Source organism: Vombatus ursinus, unplaced genomic scaffold (assembly GCF_900497805.2).
Source record: "Vombatus ursinus unplaced genomic scaffold, bare-nosed wombat genome assembly UNPS02014798.1, whole genome shotgun sequence".
NCBI classification, from domain to species: Eukaryota; Metazoa; Chordata; class Mammalia; order Diprotodontia; family Vombatidae; genus Vombatus; species Vombatus ursinus.
The window spans coordinates 19,933,489-19,949,574 of NW_020954576.1; the positions used below are offsets into that span (position 1 = coordinate 19,933,489).

A 16,086-nucleotide genomic window follows, 5' to 3' on the forward strand; every position below is an offset into this window, starting at 1 on the left:
TTCTAGGAAATAGGATTTGGCAACTTAGGAAAGTTGTAGGTTATCCTGATACAGAATAATAAGAAATGGGGTTGATGGAAGCTGAATGACTTTTCACACATATATCTTCCATTCTATTCCATTCCACATTTCATTAAGGTATTGTTTTTCCCATAGACTCTAAATCTTGCTGCTCTGGATCTGTTTTTGTCAGAGAATCATTAAAGTTGGAAGGAATTTTTGAGTTTAGGTAGTCTGACTTTATTTTACAAATAAGAAAACTGAGGACCAGAGAGATTAAATGATTTGCCCAAGATCACACAAGTTAATAAATGGCAGAGCAGGGATTTGAACTCAGGTCCTAGGACTCCAAGTACAACACTCTTTCCACTGTACCTTACTGCTTCATATTCAAAATACATATATTAATTTTATAGGTAACTTTTCAATGCATCTATTTCATAAGGACATGTTTTAAATATTTAAATGAGATCCTTATAAGCATTCCAGTATTCATTCTGAGACATTGTCAAACTTAATTAATTCTTTCAGTCTTCTAATACGAAATTGCTATGGACAAAATCTATATGCTACTTATAGAACTTGCTCACTGACAAGGGATTTAGTCATTAGTGAAGCCTCTAAGTGCCTGAGTTTTAAACCAGAATTTCCCAGAAATCCACAGGTCAGTTGGGTAATGGGAAAGGTTGGATTACGGCACAGGACATTCCAACATTTGCACATTACTAACCTATCAAGAGTAGGCCCTGTGGTACAGTGAGGAAGGCTCTTGAATCAGAGGACCTGGGTTTGAAATTCACCTCGGATGTTTACTGCTTGTGTGACCTCAGACAAATCTTCTAACTTCCCGGAACCTCAGTTTCCTCATCTGTAAAATGTGGAGGTTGGATTAGATGGCCCCTGAGTTCTAGTTCCAGAGCTAAGATCCTATGACGTCACCTAACACTCTCAGGCCTACATTTCCTTATCTAGAGCAGTTGGGCAAGCTAGATGGTCTCTGAGGTCACTTTTTGGTTCCAAAGCTACAAGGCTGTGAGTATTAGGAGGAAAAACAGCACCTTGTAATTAGATTAAAAACTTTTAAATTCCCCTCCCCCATATTCCATGATCTATCTGATCTCCAATGAGATTGGTTATTAAGCTCTTCTGCCTCTTAACAAGAGTATTGTAAAAACTTCATGCCCATACTTTATTCAGCCAGCCACTGATGTTCTGCATTCCCATACTTTGCTTCTCCTAACCTGAATTCTGCCCTCCTCTTCTCACTAAATTATTTTTTTTACTATTTCTTTATTTAGTGACCTATATCATTTGGAAATTATTTTAAATAATTCTTAGTAAGTAAGCTATGTCCATGTAGTAAGGACTGTGTTTAAACAAAACTACATTTCTCCGCTCTGACCAAAGGCGGTGCTTAACAAAATCTGTTAATGAAATATAAGTCATTCATGTGTTAAATGCAAGTTTTATAGGTGTCTATTAAAAATGGAACTTTTCACCAGTAGATCTAGGACTCTTCAAAAGTATATCTCTATCAGGGGGCAGGATGGACTAAAAAACTCTGGTGATAGTCCTTAATTCACTAGTGCCTTCACAGAGAGCATAAAAACTGGTTGGGAATTTAGACACATTAGCTAATAGTATGGAACATTGATTACACTTGATGAGTTTAATTTTCCAGATTCTGATAGAATGAGAGACAGTGGTATAGTGAAAAGAACATTGAACTGAAAGTCTGTGGCTGTGGGTTCAAGGTTCTATTCTGTCAGCTAGGGGTGGAAGCTCAGAAAAGTTGCTTTATTTCACTGTGCCTCACTACAGAATTTTGAAGTCCCCTGCAGCTCTAACTTTTTCCTATTATTAACATGGTAATCAGGTCTAAGGGTGTTTTTTTTAAACCTCTTTAAGAGTTTGGTTAATTGAAAATAGCACACTTAAAGTACCTCCACATATCTAGTCAAAGCCAAAGTCAAACCACATTTGAAGTTGGCCTCTTGTAAAGCTTTCCAGACATGTCCTCAGTTGGCATAGGTGGCATACAACCACTCATTTAGAGATTAATTACTGCCTTGTGAAATGCTTCTTGTTTCAAACTATATTCCATTGTGATTTAATTTTCACTTGTGTTATCATTCAGCAACAGTATTGTAGATGTTTGAGGGCAGATCAATATACTTTTAAACAAAATTCCCTTGGGGCCTAGTAGGGTGTCTTAAAAATAGCAGGGTACTCAAAATCCTATTGTTGATCTTATTTTTCGAGAAAAGAAATAGAAAAAGACTTCAACTTTTCTTTCTTTCTTTTTTAGTTTAGAACCGTGGCCTGCTAGGTACCAGGGAGGGGATCTAAGGGAAGGTTTACATGACTATAGCTGTTTTTGTAAGAGAGCTTCGAACCAGTTTTAGAAGTGCCATGCAGAACCCAGTCACTTGGGAATGGATACGAGAACTGCAGGAATGAATACACAAATTCTGCCAGAAACACAAGAGTTAGCATAACTTAAGTTGGACTCATGACTATGAGAAATGTGCCACTCTGGACTGTTTCTAGCAACTTCACCCTTCACTGTGAACTAAGAGACTGCAGAGCTTGGTAAACTGCCCTTCAGGGCTCAATTCAGAAAGCATGGAACTAGATGTCACCGCTAACACTGCAAGGGAGGAGAAACCTACACAGGCTCCTGTGACTCTTCTGCATCCATGTGGACGCAACGACACCTGCTTCGCTCGCAGCAGCCAAGAGCAACTAAATAAGAGTGTATTTATTGTTCCCTTTGGGAACCGTGAAAACCTCCGTCGGCACCCCGAGAGGAGGAGAAACACAGCAGCCTAGGGCTGGGAACAAAGCTCCTCCCAGAGCAGCTGTTGCCGCCGCCTGCGGGTTCCTTTCACTTTCTCACGGCCAAGTCACCCTGGAGCGCCGCTACCGCCCCGGCCGCTGCCTCGGTCGCTGCTGCACTGAAGAACTCCACCCGACACGGCATTGCTGCGAGCCTCCACGTTCGGCCCCTCCCACTAGCCCGGGCCCCCGCCCTCCCTCGACATTCCCACCTTCCAATTGGCAGACGAGGACGACTGCTTTAGTTCGCCTCCTCCATTGGGGGGGGCACACTGTCCGTCGTCCGCTCGCCCTCCACCCTCCTGTAGAGCCACTTTCTTATTGGAGGAAGCGGCGTGGGGAGGGGGGACAGAGAGAGGGGCGGGCTAACAGCGCCGGTCCAGCAGCCGTCTGTCAATCGCGGAAGCCGGCGCTGGGAGGAGGGAGAGGGTGCCGGGAGGAGAGGAGGGGGGGTGGGGGGGGCCGGATTGGGGAGGAGGGGGGGAAACATCTGGCCGGCGCCGCCGCGTGCGTGCGTGTGCGTCCTCCCACCCCCTCCCTCCCTCGTCCCCCCGCCCGCGCTCCCCTCCCCCTCCCCCTCTCCCTCTCCAGCCCCCTCCCCCTCCCCCTCCCTTCCCTCCCCCTCCCTTCCCCCCCACCCCCCCACCCCCGCCCGGCGCTGCGCTCGCTGTGTCTCTGGCTGGCTGCGGCCGCCGCTGGGCTGCTGCCATGGGGAGCCGTTGAGAGTGGGGCCCTCTTCGCTCCGCCGCGCTCCTCCGGCTGCCAACGGGGGCGGGAGTGAAGGGGGAAGGGGGGGAGCGGGCGACGGAGCCGGGGCTGGGGGGGGTGGGGGGGGACGGGAGGGAGGGGGGCCGGAGGAGGAGGAGGAGGAGGAAGCCCACCAAGTCCGGGAGCGGCGGCAGCGAGGAGGAGGAGGAGGAGGACGCGGACGCGGCGGCGGCGGGGACGCGGTGACTTAGGGCCGCTCCAGGGTGTGAGTCCCGGTTACGGCACGTTTCCCCCTAACCCCGGCCCCCTCCCCCACTGCCCGGCCCCGGGGTCAGGGAGTGGAGGGCGGGACCGGGGCAGGACGGGGCGGGGGGAGGGTGCACCAGCTGTTCCAGCCCCAGCCCCGGGAGCCGGGGGGCCGGGAGAGAGTGAGCCCGAGGTGAGGGAGGAGGGGCCGGGCCGGGGGGCGCGGGTGCGGGCGGGTCTCGTCTCGGAGGAGCGGAGTTAGTTTGTGTGGTTCGGGCTGTTGGAGCTCTGCTCCGGGGGGCGGTGCAGCTGCGGGGAGGCCCCCGGGGCCGGCGGGGCGCCCTGGGGGCCGCTGCAGCTGCGGGGCGCCCCCCCCCGGGGTGCGGTGCGGGGGTTCGCCTCGCCTCTGCTCGCCTCGCCTTTCGGGGCCGGTGCAGCTGCGGCGGAGGGGCAGGGGGCCCGTGCAGCTGCAGAGCCTCCGGGGGTGGATGGGAGGGGGGTGATGGAAGTAGCGGGGGGAGGCTGGGGAGCCGATGCAGCTGCAGCGGCGCCCGGGACGGACGAGGCTCCTCCGGGGACCGGTGCAGCTGCAGTGGTGCCCGGGCGGGGGGGGGGGTCTGGGTGCTGATGCAGTTGCGGAGAGGCCCCGGGGGCCCGTCTAGTGGGGCGTTGGGGAAGCGCTAGCAACCACTCTGCTCCCTTTGGCTTCTTCTTGCGACTTTTCTTTTGTTGTTGCTGTGACCCGGGTCTGTTTTCTTGTGTGTTGTTGAAGGTGTTTTCTTGCTGGGCTGGCAGTGAGTCCAATTCTTTCCCTCTGGTGTCACTCCATCCCCCCGTTTTAAAATTTTCTGCCCAGTATGTTTTACATAGAGTATAATACATAGAGATTCGCATCTTTCTCTCCTTCCTCTGACCCCCCTCCCCGACCCTCTTTAAAAGCGAAAAGTAAAACCTCCAACAAGCTCTCTGGACCAGCATCAGTGAGAGTTAACGGGGTCGATTTGTCGAGTAAGGAGTCACCAACTCATTGCGGTGCTTGGGACTCATTAAACTGTCACTTACCCCCACCCCACTGAGTAAATGGGGTGATTAATGCCTGATCACTTGGAGCAGGGAGAGGACATTTGTGGAGAAGTGGCGAAGTTGAGAAGGAGCGTATCCCTTAGACTACTAAGTCTAATTGACTTAAGTAATAAACTCATTGTTAGGAAAAGTTAGTTTTTGAGGGGTGGAGGGAAGAGAGAACTGTTGACTTTGCCATTCATTTAACATTCCTCACTTTTTTCCTAACGAGGATGCAGTTCATTAACATTTAAGCTGGGGCACTTACAGTTGAGCTATAGGCCATGTTTCTCTCCTTACCCTCCCCAACCCCCCCCTTCACACCTCGCCCTTCCAAAGGTCTTTGGGGATGAATCTGACATTCACAGATGTCAGTAGCACCATGCACAGCACCATTCTGTCCAGCTGAGGTTACTACTTCTATTTCACCAGCCATTAAAAAAAACCCACAAACCAGTTAAAAACTTTCTAAACTAACTGGACTTCTGTGTATGACAGACCTCTTTATTATGATCAGTAAAATTACAGCATGACCCAAAAAAATATTAATATGGGAAACAGATCAAGGGGAAGACAAAGTTCTGCTTTTCTGACCAGAAAGTCAGATCAGATATGCAGGTGCAATGGCCATTTTAATTCTCTGTTACAGATTGTATCCAGTTTATTAGTTTGTTTCACTGAAGGGAATCACTTTTCAGCATTTTTAGAAAAGTTCACTTTCAGCTTGTTGGTATTTTGAATTTGAATTGATATTGATTATGACAGTATGAGAAATTATACTTAGATAGTTGGAGATAAGTCGTTAAGTATGAGTGGAATAATTGTGGTGAACCAGGCTGAAGTAATAGTTTCCAATAAGTCTCCCAACATTCCTGTGACATGTATATTATTATCTCAGCAGAAAAACAAATGGAAGTCCTATGCTAACATTAAAATGGGAATATAGATGTAGAGTCAAATGGGTTTGATTTAGAAATATCCCCAAGGAAGCTGCCTTTGAAACGAAACCTCCGAGTTGAATAAAAGTGAATCTGTGGATTTCCTGAATAGCACTGTGGCTTGAGTATCCTGTCAATATATAAGCCAGTCCACCAACTTAAGACACAAGTGTTGCTATTCCATAAATACAGTAGAGCTCCATATGTTTAGTTTTTCAATTTCTTCTGTTAGAAAGTTTGGGAAAAAAAAGGAGACTTTGAAGTATTTTGTTTATACTAACAGAAAAGAAAAGTTCTCCTAAGAAAAAGCTGGTGGCAGGAGTGTAGAGGAGTAGCATATGGCATTAAAAGGAGCACAGCTGGAGGTAGCATTTCCATCTGAACATGATGTCAGAGCAGCTGACAGCCTGCCATCCCTCAGCCTTTTATTCTAACACACAGACAGGGAGTTAGTGTGTGCAGATCTGTGTGTGGAGAAGGTATCTCATTCCTCTCTAACATCATCTCCACTTTGCATCTGTCTCTCTTAGTCTGCTTTTTTTCCACCGATCTAACAGACCTGGAGCCAGCAAGACTCAGAGGAAAGGACTTAATCAGGTTTATGTGTACTAAAGGTAGGAGTAGCAATAGATTAGATTCAGCATATTTCTGTTTTGGTGTTTTGTTTATTTAATTTGGAAAAATCACATTACTTTTCTAACCAAGTTTAGGGATTATATATGAAATTGAGTATTAAATGAACATCTTGCTGTGGTCGAAAGGCTTGGGCTGCAGCATTATCTGTCCCTTTACACTTGAATCAATAACTTTTAAAAATACATACAGGTATTGCAAATTTTGAAATGTAAGTAGGGCTTTGAAATATATTGTTTATGGAGCTCACTTTTAAGTTAAATTGCTTTATATTTTCACTGACATTTTAGCTCCCTTTTGCTTTGAGGAATAATTAAATAGCAAAGTGTATGGAATCAAGTATTCAAACTTTTTATGGAAGAATTGTTCTAGTTGAGAAACTAAATTGATTGTATAATGAATTATACTCTTAACACTTTTACACTCTTAAACTTTATTCTTAAAGGTTCAGCAGCACTACTACTGAAGCATACAGCTGTAGTGCTTTTGAAACAGAACAGTTGTTTTTGTTTTTTAGGCAAAAAAACTTTTTGTCCCCAGGAGAATAGCTTGACTGGTTTCCTCTTTTTTCTTTCAGATATATATTTAAGAGATCTTTTATTTCAGCATAACAATAATTATTTGAAGGAGTTTTTGTGTTAGCGACTAATTTAGAACTTGTAGATTTGAGCTGCCTGAATTGGCCAGACAGCTGTAATCGCACTCCTCTATTCTTAATCTCTTTATCTGGGCAGCAGCTGCCATATGGCCACAGTCAGCTGGATCAGATGTTTATAAGCTTCCTTCTTCGTCCCTCTCTGTCCTCTCAGCCTCCTAATTTGATCACAGCTACCTTGTGAGCTGCCCTCCAATCTTTATTTTTAGCCCTCTTAAGGATTAGGATTGATGTTGGCTGTGGGGCACTTAAAGTGATTGTATTGTAAATCTTCTTGGGTTATTCCAGCAGTGGTATTTTGCAGTATATATTTAGGGGTTGAATGGAAGTTTTAATACATCTTGGGTAAAGTTGGGGGGGTTGGAATACGGAAAGTAATTTAGTATAGTATTAATATGCTCTCGTCCCCAAGATGCACATTCTAAGATGAATGGCATAGAACTTTGCATCTGGTCAGAGGAAAGGGGAAGTAGAACTTGCTTGCTTGCCTATTTATTTATTTATTTGTAGAGGCATTACATATTGCAGTTGAATTTTGACCCTTTGTACATCCTTGCTTCTCTTCCACCCCCTCCTTTCTCCCTCCCTCCCAGAAAACAATGGGAAACAATGCATTTTTGAAAGAATGGAAGTTGAAGGGGTAGGGAGGAGATGAAATATATCAAGTCATGTTGAAACAAAACATTTTCTTTTGGTTATGGTAATACAGACCTAGGCAACAGAATAGTTTATCTCCCTTTCTTGAAATGCATTTTCTTTATGTGTTTACCTTGCAATCATTTTTATCTTAATTGAAAGTGATTATGTCTTTACTTCATAGTTGGAATGAATTTCAGTATAGAAGTTATTTTGCTTTTGCAGCTAATGAGAGTTCAATTGAGAATTTTTAGAATTTAAAGTCCTTCTGATTTCTGAGAAACCAGAAGTATAATTTCTACAAAGAAATGCAGTCATTTTTCTTTCTCTCAATTCACTTCTAAAATCTTTGGATTTGTTCATAGTAAAAATGATCTTTTCCATCTGTTAGTGTAGTCCCTTCTGATCTCATACATGTGTGCTATACCTGCAAATCTTAAGGTATTAACATCTGTTTTCATACACTAGGCTTTTGTTGTTATAACACTCTGACTTTAAAAGTAAATTGTTTGCTAATTTCTGAACTAATTATGCTATTTATTTTTTTTCTTGTTTCAGTGAGAATTGTCCTTTAAACTTAATGTGTGTACTGGAGCTATTGTGTATAGTTTTAAGTGCAGTAATGGAAGCATCAAAAGTAATAAAATAAAGAGGGTGGTCGAACAAGTTTCCTTAATTTTAATCAGCATTAGTTAGGCTGTTCTTTGTTTGTTGGCATAAGGCTTTGTCTTAGAAATTAAAGCCATTTTGTATGTTTTATAGGAAATAATTTGAGTAAAGTTAATTAAATTTCTTCTGAAAGTGATTTAAATTCTAATATTCTCAAGAAGCGATTACAGTTAAGCATTTTCAAACTTGACGAGAAGTATGGTAGAGGCTAGTAAGATAATTTTCGTGAAATAGAAAAAGTTGAGAAACTACATTTTCTTTTCACATCTGCAGTTTGGTATGGTGAGTTGGTAGTCCTTGGGTCGTATGCCTGATTAGAATTCAAAGACGTGTATAATGACAGCCAAAGTTTACTTCCTTTTTTTTTTTAAGTGTGAGGGCTATGGTATTAAAAAGTAGTTTCCTCCCCAACATTAATGAGGAATTTTTCTGTTTGTAGGTTATGAAGACAGCATGGAGTTTCCAGACCATAGTAGACATTTGCTGCAGTGTCTGAGTGAGCAGAGACATCAGGGTTTTCTTTGTGATTGCACTGTTCTGGTAGGAGATGCCCAGTTCCGAGCGCACCGAGCTGTACTGGCTTCGTGCAGCATGTATTTCCACCTCTTTTACAAGGACCAGCTGGACAAAAGAGACATTGTTCATCTGAACAGCGACATTGTTACAGCCCCAGCTTTCGCTCTCCTGCTTGAATTCATGTATGAAGGGAAACTCCAGTTCAAAGACTTGCCCATTGAAGACGTGCTAGCAGCTGCCAGTTATCTCCACATGTATGACATTGTCAAAGTCTGCAAAAAGAAGCTGAAAGAGAAAGCCACCACGGAGGCAGACAGTACCAAAAAGGAAGAAGATGCTTCAAGTTGTTCGGACAAAGTGGAGAGCCTCTCTGATGGCAGTAGCCACATGGCAGGCGATTTGCCCAGTGATGAAGATGAAGGAGAAGATGAAAAATTGAACATCTTGCCCAGCAAAAGGGACTTGGCGTCTGAGCCTGGGAACATGTGGATGAGGTTGCCCTCAGACTCAGCAGGCATTCCCCAGACTGGCGGAGAAGCAGATACACACGCAACAGCAGCTGGAAAAACAGTAGCCAGCCCCTGCAGCTCTACCGAGTCTTTGTCCCAGAGGTCTGTCACCTCCGTGAGGGATTCAGCAGATGTTGACTGTGTGCTGGACCTGTCTGTCAAGTCCAGCCTTTCAGGAGTTGAAAATCTGAACAGCTCTTATTTCTCTTCACAGGACGTGCTGAGAAACAACCTGGTGCAGGTGAAGGTGGAGAAAGAGGCTTCCTGTGATGAGAGTGATGTTGGCACTAATGACTATGACATGGAACATAGCACTGTGAAAGAAAGTGTGAGCGCTAATAACAGGGTACAGTATGAGCCGGCCCATCTGGCTCCTATGAGGGAAGACTCGGTCTTGAGGGAGCTAGATCGGGAGGACAAAGCAAGTGATGATGACATGATAACTCCAGAGAATGAGAGAGTCCAGGTGGAAGGGAACATGGACAGCAGTTTACTCCCTTATGTCTCAAACATACTCAGTCCGGCTGGCCAAATATTCATGTGCCCTCTCTGCAACAAAGTGTTTCCCAGTCCCCATATTCTGCAAATTCATTTAAGCACGCACTTTCGAGAGCAGGATGGGATCCGCAGCAAGCCTGCTACTGATGTCAATGTCCCAACGTGCTCCTTGTGTGGTAAGACTTTTTCTTGCATGTACACCCTGAAACGCCACGAGAGGACTCATTCAGGGGAAAAGCCCTACACTTGTACCCAGTGTGGGAAGAGCTTCCAGTACTCCCACAACCTGAGCCGCCATGCTGTGGTTCACACACGGGAGAAGCCACATGCCTGTAAGTGGTGTGAACGTAGGTTCACGCAGTCTGGAGACCTTTACAGACATATTCGGAAGTTTCACTGTGAGTTGGTGAACTCCTTGTCTGTTAAAAGTGAAGCACTGAGCTTACCTACTGTCAGAGACTGGACCTTAGAAGATAGCTCTCAAGAACTTTGGAAATAATTTTATATATATATAAATAATATATACACACACACACACACACACTCACACACACACACACACACACACATATATATATATATAAAAATCTATATATAGTTGTGGTACGGTCTAAAAGCAGTCTTGTTTCCTTGAACTAAAAAGTTGGAATATTAACTTGTTTTTGCACTTTAGGATAGCATGAAAAATTTCACTAATTTAGCATTCTGATAAAAACTTTAGAGCAAGTCAGAAGTAGAGAGGTGTTTTTCTTTTGTGGAGTAGGGAAAGTAAGCCAGTAAGTACTTTTAAAAAACAAATCCTCATATCGCAAAAATGCTTACACATGGTTTTATTTCTTCGACATTGCAATTGTGTTTTAAGCTCTGTAATTTTTTTTTTTATGATTTTTAAATGCTGTAGAAATTCCCTCCAGTTTTATTAGCCTCTTTACACTTATAAAATTGCATGAATCCTTTCTGGCTGTTGGAAACCTGAATGCTTTTAGACCCAAATGGAAAATTTCTGAAATGCTGGATTATCTATTTTTAAACAAGCAGTTGACTTAAACTTTCTGTGGCAACTTCTGGTTTTCTGACAGTTCCCAATGAGAAAAATTCTGAAAGTACACTGGGATCACTGGGACTCTGTCTTTTGTGAAGGTTTGCTTGGGATGAAAAAAGGATATTGCAGCTTCAGCAGTGTTGAACTGTGTGTTTAAAAATGTGAATTACTGTTATTGTATACTGTAATTGATTACATGGGCTGGGGGGGGTGTCAAAGAACTTGACAGGTTGTGTTGATGCTCATAGTTGAGTCTTGAAAAGTAAATATTAACGCTACAGAAATGCATGAGTTTCAATATATTTTTGTCTTTGTTTGCATTGTATAACTTTAACGAGTGAGTTTAAAATTATTTAATTTCCTTAGGAAAATAGCACCATTTGAAAAAACTGGTGTTATGAAGAACATAAATGCACTGTTTTTATTTTATTTTATATTTTAAATCTACTTTCCCACTGTCTTTAAGTTGAAGCTGTTAAGTTGAATAAAAATTAAGCTACAAATTGATAACTTAGCTATGTAACAAGGAAAACATAAATGTTTACAAATGGCTTAAAGATTTGCATGTGCAGTGTGCATTTATAACAAACTTCTAATTGCACAGAACCCATGTCAGCTCAAAGTTTAGGTATCTACATTTACCCAGTTGAGCATTTTTAGAATTACTACTGCACAAATTGACAATAGGTCATTCTTTTTCTTTTCTGTCTCTCTCTCTCTCTTTCTCTCACTTTTTTTTGCTCACCCTTTCTCCTTTTCTTCTTCCTCCCCTCCCCACCTCCCTAACCCTTCCCTCCCATGAAAAGATTCTTTGGACTGAAAAAGCCCCAGGCTGAAAGGACTGGGAAGCCATGATTGACAAGGGGAGGGGGGTGAGCAGTCTATGTGTATCCAAGCAGCCGAGGCTGCAGCCCCGACGTGTGGTTTTCATGACCAACACACAGGGTGAACGCATTTTGCACAGTGTTTGTTTTCCTGTCTTGCACTTACAAATAAGGTCTATGGGAGTAGCATGGAAAACGTTTGCTGTTTTTCCCTTTTTTTCCCCTTTGCTTTTGTTTAAAATTTGATCGCCTTAACTACTGTAAACATAGCCTATTTTTGTGCTTAAGATACTGAATGGAAAACTCCATTGTGTGTTGCTGGACTGTTTTGGAAATATTTGGTCAAATGTGTGTTAATTTGGCTGTAATGGCATTTAAAGCAAACAAAAAAAAGCTGTGAAAATGGCCTTGGAGCATTATCTTTAGTTACTTGAAGAGTTTCTAGTTTTTTTTAAAAATACAGTTTATGTTAAGATACATTTTTATTAATTTAGAGAAGACAATCAATGTCTGTGAGAAAACGGACTTTCTTTTGGATTTTTTTTTTTTGTGGTCATTGTGAGTGATTGCTTTTTCCTCTTATTAGTTTCACATTCTTCCTTTGTTCTAAAACTTAGACTGACATCTAGCTTTGACAATCATAGTATGTTTTATTTTCCTGAGGGGGGAATAACTTATGATGCTGTTTAGTTTTGTACTCTTGGTGTGTTGGTGAATTTTTAAACTGTGCTAACTGCAATAAATTATATGACCTGAGAAACAGATTCCTGGTGTGTGTTCTTTAAAAGTTTGATTATGTATCTCATAAATGGTAATTTCATATTCTATGAAGTACATCATTATATGTTTTATAGCTTCTATTGACAGTTTATGAAATAATTTGACTAAGAAGCATTCATTTGGAAGAGATCCTAAGTTTTTTCATCCATCCATTTAAGTTACTAAATGCACAGATTAAAAAAGATTTGTGCGTAAAATACCCATCCTCTAGGTACCAAATGTTGAGGTAATTGTCTGGGAACTTATGCTTCTTTTAAACACCGAGTTACATCATCAGATTTTCAGGATATTTTGTGCCACATTGCCAATCCATACATTATAAGTCGCTTTTCATGTGTAATTGTACCCTAAATAGATTGGTCAAATCTATTTTCTTGTGTTCCAGTTTAAGTAGAAAATTGAAGGAGACGGGACGTCTTAATTTGGAGGATTGCTTGGCTAATGACTGGAATTCTAGGCAATAGAATTAGCAGGCATTCAGAATGTCGTTGATCAGCTATATACGTGCATCCCTTTTTGTTGTTGAGAGCAGAGAACTCAAAATAGTCAAGTTTTAATTCTCATTTAAAAAAATTAATAAATATTTCTCATAAAAATAAACATTGCTGAAACTGAACCTAGCCAAATATTCTAAATGTTGCTTCTCTGAATGATGGTTTCAAACTTGTCTTGCTGGGATTTTTAGTTTGAGAAACTTAACGGTGGTTGACAAGTTTATAAAAAATCTAAAGCTTTCATAATGTTATCAGAAACACTTCACTATCATAACAGAGTAAGTTATATCCTCTGGCTGTTTTCATTTCTTTAACTTAAACTAGTTTTTGAAATGTATAAAAGTTAAATGCCATTTGAGTATTGCTACCCGTACTTAAAAAAAAAACAAAACAAACCTTCACTTAGCTTGGTTGATGGAAATTATTTCTTTGTTTGCATTCTAAAGATATTAATTTTGGTTTTAAAAAATAATAATAAACTCAAAGCAAGTATGCAAGGTTACCGATCTTGAAAATCAGTTCAGCAGTGGTTCTTAAGTTCAATAGTGGTCAAAATAGGAGATTTCATTGGAGCGCATGCTCTGTTCATAACATACAACTTGGAATAACTTTTATTTCCTTCTCAGCTTGTTGACATAGTTGTATTGCATGCTAGTCATATTTGACTGTAACCAAGCAAACATTGAAACGTACCATTGAACCTCTCCAAACAGTTAATTTTTTGCATAGCTGTTAACCTTTCATAAAGCCTTCTATTTTAAGTTTCAATAAAGAATCCTTGCATCGAACATTAAAGAACTCCAAAGCCTTGTCGGATTACCTGCTCCTTTACCTTTCCCAGCTGAGAATCAAGATGACCCTGGTTGTTAATCAATAATTAGTAGGAATATTCTTGTCAAATTCATGGCAGTTAAATACACTGTATTAAGGTTATCCAACATGTCAACAATTTAGCATCACTTTTGATTCCATTGTCAGCATCTGTATTTTTAAAAGAAATGGTTTGGGTATTTTATACCATTTAGGATTCAGCATTCAAGAGATTCATAGGACACATAAAAATCACTTTTATAGAATTGATCTTTTGCAAAAGCATACATAGAGCAAAAACAATTTTATATAAAGCAAGGAGGATGAAGCATTTAAAATGAAGAATTTTTAAATTGCCAAAATAAACAGTTTAGGCACAAAATTTGCCTTTCCTGCATTAAATGAAGGATCCATTAATTTATCATACATAATATTTGAGTTGAAATGAGGGAATAGTTGAATTATTTCTTATGTAGGGATATCCGTTTTAAAAAATGTACTCCCTGCTTGCTGTTTATTTGAAAGTCTAACATAAATGAAAATAATTAGTGTGTATGGTTTAAACTACTCAGTGATACTAAACATTGTAGGGGATACAAAAGATGCTTTTTCACCTGTGCAGGGAGCTGGATTAATTGTCTTTTCAGTTAAGGATGCTACTTGGAGTATTAATATGTGTCTGGCCTTTCGTGAATACTTGCAAAGAAGTCATCATTGGAGGGTAGATTTTAAGAATTAATTCATTACTTGATTTTTAAGTGACCAAAACAGTTTTTGTTCAAGTATTTTGTTCTAAATGGCTGTCAAAGAGTAAGCTTTTCTTTCTTTTTTTTCACATGGTGAGCTCAGTGCTTGTTAAAGCTTGCTACTATAAACTTATCTACAAATATTCAAATTGTAGAAACTTACTAAAAAATGTAAAGAAAATTAAATTTCAGCATTTCATCGTAAAATGTCAAATTTTCTAATCTTATATTTGATATTCCATTAAGACTTAAAAGGGAAATTCCTTGATTTTCATCTTAATTTTACACCTCCCTGTCTTATGATAAGCTCAAGGAATTTTAATTGTAATCAGGATTTTTAGATATTAATCTATCATATGAATAGTTGTTTGATGTTTATTGCAATGTTGTAAGTTCTTAAGAAAGCTATAATAAATAAAATACTTCATTATGTGACCATTTAAATACAAAAGCCCAGCGTTTTTATCCTCTACCTCTTCATCAAAATGCTAGTTATCAGCATTTTCAGAAATACTTTAATAAATTATTCTTGTGTAACTTCATTTTAGCTATCACCAAGTACAATTACAAAAATAAATAAATTTGCCCTTAAACTTATTTTACTTGATCATTAAGTAATTAAGTATTTTTATAGGAATAAACTACCTGTAAATCCATTTACAGGAATACCTTTGGAATATGTAAAAGTAAAGCTACTTGCCACAATTGCAAATCAAAATACATGTGCAAAAAGAAATGCTTCAGGTTTATAGCCAAAATCTAGAACTTATTTTAATGACAGAAAATACAGCCAAATCTTTCGGTTTGTACTTATGTTATGGTTTTTCCATAGTTTTGTTACCCTTTTCTATAGAGGCTTTTAAAAATAATCACTGTTTTTTTTCAATTTAAACTTTTTGGGTTCTTTGTTGAAACACGTTGGCAAGGTCTTCTGTAGAATCTCTAAGGTTAGAGTTGTTTTGTGGGGCTAAAGTACTACATTAAGAGAGAGGCAAGAAGAATGAATTGGTAACCTACACTGAATCTATCAAAAGTCTGCCCAGTTATAATTTAACGGTTTAACAAGAAGTATTTATTTAAGTCAAAATACTTTGAGTACTAAAGCTGTGTAGTTCTGGAACATTGAGAAAACACCTTTGGCTGAAATATTCAGATAATTGAGGACAAATCAGTGTTTCCTGTTTGAATTATATAATTACCTCTAATTAGTTGTTGCGTGTAGAGATAATAACGAGTCTGGACAATGACTCATAGCCTAATTTTTTTTTTAAGTTTTTTTTAAGATTGTCAACGTCATTTAAAAATTTTCACCCTAATAAACATTTGGGAAAAAAAAAAGTTACCCAATCTAGTTCTATATGGGTCACGTTTATGTTCTTGCCTGTCAAGATTGAGTTGGTGTTTCTACTACAAATCTTAATTTCTAGGACTTTATAAGTAGGTCATTGTAATGCCTTCCCTTGGCCAAAGCTAACTAACTCA

General features: G+C 40.4%; 1 protein-coding gene across 3 annotated transcripts; it reads left to right on the forward strand.

Annotated features, from left to right (window-relative positions):
* The first annotated feature begins 3,739 nt into the window (after positions 1–3,739).
* LOC114050016 (zinc finger and BTB domain-containing protein 18) lies at positions 3,740–12,538 on the forward strand. 3 transcript variants are annotated; one of them, XM_027871534.1, is made up of 2 exons: positions 3,740–3,811; positions 8,825–12,538. In XM_027871534.1, exon 2 carries the CDS (start codon positions 8,839–8,841, stop codon positions 10,405–10,407), a length of 1,569 nt encoding a protein of 522 aa, XP_027727335.1. In that variant the 5' UTR covers positions 3,740–3,811; positions 8,825–8,838; the 3' UTR covers positions 10,408–12,538. The 3 variants fall into 3 exon arrangements, with proteins under 3 accessions (XP_027727335.1, XP_027727336.1, XP_027727334.1); XM_027871535.1 differs by lacking the exon at positions 3,740–3,811 and adding an exon at positions 3,916–3,985; XM_027871533.1 differs by lacking the exon at positions 3,740–3,811 and adding an exon at positions 5,619–6,406.
* The last annotated feature ends 3,548 nt before the right edge of the window (positions 12,539–16,086 follow it).